Genomic DNA, 7,159 nt, shown 5'->3' with positions numbered 1-7,159 from the left:
TTACTCGCTTATTATACATAGACATGCATTTTTGTTCCCAACATGCATTTGCATACATAAACACAATACACTATTCGTATTGGAATTTCAGTTTAACAATATTAATGAGTGATATTTAAACTTTATAATTTGTGTATAATAAAATTTTCTCATCCAGTCCATATAATTTATGTATAATAAAAGTTTTCATTCAGTGCTCAAATTCAGCAGATTATCAAACCGGTTTGACTTAATGAAATCAGCAACGTCAGTACTTAAATTTCAGCCTTCAAATTTCAGTTTTATCAAACACCCATAAATCAAATGAAATTGAGCCATGGATCAGCCCAACCCCAGATCCCACCATTCCAATCTACAACCCTCAACTAACCCACAGCAAACCTCCCCCCAAAAGAAAAAACTCTCTCACCTGCTCGCTAACCCTTCATCTCCTTCACAAACTTGCCTGCCACCCATTGACCCCAGTCTTCCCCATGCTTGTCCCTCTCCCTGAAAAAGAATCTAAGCTTGATTTGCCACTTCATGGAGGCATATATGGCATTGACATTATTCTTCTTGGTTTTGAGTGATGATATCAGGTGGGGTAAAAACTATCATACTGAGGCTAATGGCAGAGGCTGAGGATAGCACAAATGATCAGTGCCAAGTGTTGCAATATTCCCTAAGCAATCAACCAGGCATGCAAACATACTCAGGTATACATACATACTTAGGCAAACATCAGATCATAGAACCAAATAAGCATTTTAAGTGAGTAAGCCACAAACCTCTCCTAAGCTTCTTGGCATAGTCCTTCCCACGTTGCAAGTAATCTGCACTGTAACTTGAGGGAATACTAGAGTCAGTTTTGGTGCGACCCATGAGCCTTTTTTCTTGTAAGAGCTTTTTGGCAACCTCAGTTTCCTCAATATTCCTCAATTTGTATCTGTCACAAATGGGAGAATTTGAGCACAACTTATTGCATAGAGATCTGCAAGTTGAACCTATCTGTATAATGTTTCAACAGAAATTAAGATGTTCTATTCTTGACACAGACAACAAATGCCACCTCAAGACATTTTAGTTTTCCCAACCAAAATTAAATAAAAAGTTTGCAGTAGAGATACATCATGTTGTATAAGACAAATTAAGATATGCCTAGTCACAGTGAGGAAAATTAGCATACTCCATGGGAAGTTGAACCTCGGCAATACCAGTAGTCCACTGCGTAGAGCTTTCCTCTGAATTTCGCCTCTTAACCTAAGGGAAACATTAGGACACTTCATAAAAAGAATATTAAGTAGATAAATCTTAAAAGGTTATTGAACACAATAAAGTGGGAAAAAATGACTAATTTCAGTGACCACAACTCCTTAAGTAGATGGTAAACTGAACGCCCCATGTACAAAATCTGCACTTGATTAGGGCAAAAAAAGTACATAGTACAATTTCTTTGCTTTCGATTGATGCTGCAGTAATCATCTACAAAATCTTACTTTTACAGTTATGCGTATGTGGTATGTGGTATGATACCAAAAAAGTTCTTCACTAAGTTTTTATGGCCATTCGTCACTTTATGAAAAGGTTGTTTCTGTATCCCCATACAGTTTTCAGCCATAAGCAGCGACTAACTATTTTTGGAAGGTATTGATCCTTTTATCCAAGAGGAATAGCTTCTCATCACATTGCCGCAGGGACATTGGGCATATTCACTTTTAAATTAAAATTCTGTCCTCTTAGTATTAATCCCTCAAGAATAAACTATTTCCTCTGTAAATCTCCCACCTTTATTTTCTGTACCATCTAAATACTTGGGGTCTAGGTAGTTCTTAATAGACATCCAACTCCTATCCATATTGTTGCAGCCCTTTATCCTACCATAAAGAATATGACCGTCACATTATATAGAAAACAAATGCAATGTAATATGAACTAAATTTAAACTCCTCAAATACCAGCAATGGGATCCAAGGTGTAAAACACATTTTTAGCAAAAATGAACCATCTCAAGTACAAATGCATTAGTAAGGCAACAAACTAAATCGAATCTGCAGCCACAGTATACATGCAAAAGTTTGGCAAACAAAAGATAAAGCCAAAAGATTTACCTATTTTCTTATCTCTTTTCTTTTTTAGTAAAAGAGGTCTACTATAATGCCAATTTCGCATTCATTCGTTGGAAACTAATTCGCAGATAAACAATTCACCATTAAAGAATGCTTATTTTGCTCTTTGGGACACTTGCTTCTCAATAAATATTCATTCATTGGCTTTTAGAACTATCCGAATTTTAAATTTTTGTCTACACTTGGGAATTTGCACTGTAGAACAAAATAACAAATGGTGAAAAGTTGGTAGGACAGTAAAGAAGGAAAAGAAAAGAAACAAAACAAAGACAGCCGGCAATCTGAATGGTAAAACAATTACAAAGAAAAATTAGTTTACCAGATCAGCTCCCACTGTCCTATGCATGAGACCTGACTGGGTCTTCCAGTCAAACACCTTGAGCCGACTGCAAAATTTCAATTTCTAATTAAAATACGAAACATTTGCCAGCATGCGCTGCGCTGCCCATCGTGAACAATTGGACTCTTATTTTCAAACCTTCAACGGTCAACATTCAAATACCACAACATACATCGCTTTATTATTCTCGTCTATGATTTTGAACAGTTCCCTCTTTTCCCCTACCTATTCCTACCTTTGAGTATTTGACCTCAATAATTTGGCAAACAAAAGATAAAGCCAAATAAACTCGAATAGACAGCTTCTCAAACCTGATCGATGCACCAATCAAGCGGACTCCTCTTCGAAATAACGGACATCCAACTCAACGACCAATCACGCTTGCAGAAATGAACTTGAAACAAATCAGCCACAGGTTAGATGAATCGAGTCGAGCGGGGGGAGTTCCGAGTACAACATAGCTATGATAGCATCTAATAATCAAGAGCTGCTAAAAGATTTTGGGCAGAAATTTGCAAAAATATTGTAGAATATTAGGGATTTGGAAAAATTGGGGAAAATGTATAGGAGAGAGAAAAATGAACCTTTCCAATGAAAACCTTGCCCTTTAATACTGGACAACCATGGTGATGCTAGTGAGAAGCCAAAGAACGGATTTGTTGTGTGGGTGAAAGTATCAGGTGCCGTGCGGAAGCTCTGTTTTGTGCTCAGTGCAGAAGCTTGTTTGTTTCAGCTCGGTGAAAGTTTGTGTTGCTCAAGTGTTCCGTTGCTTTAACTCAGACCAAGTGTTCCGTTGCTTTTGTTTTTCAGAATGTGTTCCGCTGCTTTGGTCTTTGCTTTGCTTTGGATATTGTTTTTGTTGCGCGGCACTTTCACTATGATTTGATCAAAATTTTGACTTCACTCATTTTCCCTCCATTTGATACCAAAAATCATGTTTTTTTCTGGATTTGTAATATGGTTTGAACCATAGATTTTAATGCTATAGTATTATTCTTTATTTTTTAGCAAAAAATAAAAATTTTCATCAACATAGGTGGCAAAATTTGTTAATTTCATATAATTGAAAATGTACTTTTATAATTTGCTAATATTTTATACTAATTTCTTATAATTGCAGCACTAAAGAACATCATGTAATTGAAAATAATTAAACTCAAATTATATGGTTATAACATAGTTTCAATAAAAATAATCATTTTCCCAACATTTGAGACCAATCATCATGCTTTTTTTTATTTTTAATTTGGTTTGAAGCATAGATTTTATTGCTATAGTATTATTCTTTATTTTTTAGTACAAAAACAAAATTTTCATCAATATAGGTGGCAAAATTTGTTAATTACATATAAGTGAAAATATACTTTTATAATTTGCAAATATTTTAGCCCTGCAAATTTTTATAATTGCAGCACTAAAGTACATCATTAATTGAAAATAACGGAAGTCAAATTCTATGGTTATAACAGACTTTCATTAAAAATAATCAAATGCTATTAATAAGGCATTATTGTTAAGTCAAAATCAAAGAAAATTTAGTGATGACATAATGTTATCACTAATTTATTCAAGATTATAATGACAAGAAAAGTCGTCACTAATTAAATTGCTAGTTTTTAATATTGTCAATTGCTAGTTTTTAATACTTTTGTGAAAATATTGATAATGGTTGAGAAAATTTTGTTACATTACTGCAAGTGATAAATGTACTTTTGTTCTTTTTGAAACATTTATTTTAATGTTTAATTATGTTTAAAACTATTGTACTAGTATAGATTTGCAAGACAAAACTTAAGTTCTCAATAGTTAAAAAATTCATTACAGAGAAAACACAAAGTAGTAGTTGCAATATGTGTATAAATTATAGATATTTTAATGTGTATAAATTACAGTTTATTTTAATGTTTAATTTTGTTTGAAACTATTTTACTAGTATAGATTTGCAAGACATAGATTTATGGGTAATTTCTTTTTTTTTTTTTGCTTTCACATATTTAATTTATGTTAAATACAAAACCTACCAGTTTCCCTTTCATAAAATTATTAGTGCAACACTTTTTGAATTTTACTTATAAACATTTATGTATTTAACATAAATTAAATGATTCAGAGTGAAATGCCCATAAAGAGCAGAATATTTGTTCATGTAATGGAGGAAACCCACAAAGAGTTGGTACTTTATGGGCCATTTCTTTTTTAAAAAAAAATTAATTTATGTTGAAAAGATAACCTGCCAGTTTTCGTTTTGTAAGAAATCAGTGTAACACTTTTTGAATTTTACTTACAAACATTTATAAATTTATCATAAATTATATGTTTGAGAGTAAAATGCCCATAAAAAGTTGGTACTTTGAATAGATAATGCTCATTTGCCCATAAACTACACTCCCTAAAGGCTATTTTGTTAATTACTTTGTAGTACTTTGTTATTCCTTTGCTAATACTACTTGGCATGTAGTACAAAGGATAAATCTGGCATAAATTTCTTATTTCATTGATAAAAAGACCTGCCTGCCTTACAACTATTGTAATGAAAGATATATCTTTAGAGTTTATAACAAATTATTACTTAAGTTTGAGAAAATTATAAAATATTTATGCATAGTTTATCAAGATACCATTCGCAATTTCCTAACAAAAAAATAGGGGCTAAATTGTAAAAGCTAGGGTGCCATAATAGAAATAATAAAATTGGTGTATTACATATGGGGGTTAAATTACAAAAGTTAGAGTGCCATAGTAGAATTAATGAAATTAGTGAATTACATATGGGGCTAAATTACAAAAGTTAGGGAGTAATAATAGAATTAAAGAAATCGGAGTACTACATATGGGGCTAAATTGTAAAAGTTAAGGTATCATAATGGAATTAATGGAATTTTTTACAACATTTTGGGCTAAATCACAAAAGTTAGGGTGGCACAGTAGAATTAATGAAAGTGACTTAGAAATAAGTACTTTAAACAGTGACGATTAATTCTTGTCACTAAATCCGAATCGGTAGAGTGACAGTGACGATATTAGAAGTTGTCACTATATAGATCATTTTAGTGACAACTTTTTCAAGGTCGTCACTGAAGACTTAGTTGCCTTGAGCAAGTATGACAACTCTCCTTGTCGTCACTAAACAACCACGTTTTGTGACGACTTTTGTCGTCACTAAAAAATGTTGTCACTAATGACCATATTTCTTGCAGTGTAGTTTGTGACGAAAATAACGGGTCGTCACTAAACATTTAGTTGCTTTGATGCAATTGTGACAACTTTAGGTGTCGCGACTAAAGAAGCTCCTTTTGTGACGACTTATTGTCATCACTACAAAATGTTGTCACTAATAACTTTTTTTTTAGTGATCAGTGACGACAACAAAAAGTCGTCCGTAAATAGGCCAAGCAATAGTGATGATGTTCTTAATGTCATCACTATTGTGTGTTCTAAACACTCCCGCGCTCTTGCTAAATCTTGGCGGGAATTTACTAGTGACGACTTTTCTAAGTCGTCACAAATGAGTTGGCTCCCATTAGAGGTTTGTGACGAGTTAGAAAATCGTCAATAAAGGATCCACTTTTGTGACAACTTTTTTTCGTCATAGAGAAAAGTTGTCACTGATGACCAATTTTCTTGTAGTGAAAGTGGTGCACTAGAGCTAGCCGAAAATCTGTCCTTGTTGATCAGTGATTATTTCAAATTTTTGGTACTTGTTTTGCTGTGAAATTGATGGTTATATGTTGTATGTTGAGTGTACGAAGTGTCGTCCAAAAATAATTTGATTTAGTTGAGCAAAACTTGAGTTTTCGAAATTTAAAGAAATCTGGAAATGGGTTCAAGGTAGCCGAACAGTGCTCCTTTGATCGAACATAACTCTTTGTTCAAAAGTCAGAATCGAATGCTATTTGGGCATTGAAAATAGACATTCGTAGCTTTCTAACAGTATAAAAACCATTTGCTAGTTCGAAATGAGTGAACCGTAGTGATCCAACAAAATTGACTATTCTGTTATGAATATCTGTCTGATAGGAAATGAGGAGTTGCAACTTGTGGCTTGAATTTGAACTACTTGTGAACTAATTTTGAAATTGTTTTCTCCTGATGAAATGTGGAATTTGGAACCTAGTTTCCAACGCCACCAATCATTCCCAATTTGAACTTGTATTGAACGAGATGTGGCCTGATTTTCAAAGTGCAATAAAGCTGGAAAACTAGAAAGCTTTTCCTTCTTGCTGGCCGACTGGTCTAGTCTGTTGTGGGATGTTTTAATTTGAAAACTTTGACGTCAATCAATCATCAAGTGTTTATTAAAGGTTTCTAGGACCTTGGTTTCAAAAATGGATCGAATTTGGACTGATTTCATTGTACAAAATGTTTGGAAAAGAAATAAAGCAAGAAGGCAAATTAGCCTTGAAACATTTTACGAACTTGAGTCATTTTGTTAACTGCCTTCTCAGGTAAGTTTTTCCATAAAATTTGATACAGGGGTAGTCCATATATAGAGGTTTAAGTGTACCAAATTTGGTGAAAATTCAATACCATTTTGATACCCAAATAACGCCCCAAAATTGGCTCTCCAAATCTGGAAAATTTCTGTACAGTGTACAAATTCAGCTGACTTTATACTATTATATCTCGATGCTCAAAACTCTGAATCTAGTTCCATTTATCATTTTTGAAACCTTGGTTAGAGCTCTTATTGTGTCACAAAATTCAAGGGTTGATT

General features: G+C 33.3%; 1 protein-coding gene across 1 annotated transcript; it reads right to left on the bottom strand.

Moving 5' to 3' along the window:
- Positions 1–416: 416 nt before the first annotated feature.
- Positions 417–2,835, bottom strand: LOC140021223 (protein COP1 SUPPRESSOR 2-like). Its single transcript, XM_072071990.1, has 6 exons — positions 2,757–2,835; positions 2,425–2,491; positions 1,166–1,239; positions 768–925; positions 600–661; positions 417–518 (listed from the first exon to the last, which is right to left on the bottom strand). Exons 2-6 carry the CDS (start codon positions 2,449–2,451, stop codon positions 417–419), a joined length of 423 nt encoding a protein of 140 aa, XP_071928091.1. The 5' UTR covers positions 2,452–2,491; positions 2,757–2,835.
- Positions 2,836–7,159: the final 4,324 nt, after the last annotated feature.

This window comes from Coffea arabica, chromosome 11e, assembly GCF_036785885.1.
Source record: "Coffea arabica cultivar ET-39 chromosome 11e, Coffea Arabica ET-39 HiFi, whole genome shotgun sequence".
Lineage (NCBI taxonomy): Eukaryota > Viridiplantae > Streptophyta > Magnoliopsida > Gentianales > Rubiaceae > Coffea > Coffea arabica.
Note: the sequence above shows the minus strand (reverse complement) of the source record. Positions and strands in the feature narration are given on the sequence as shown.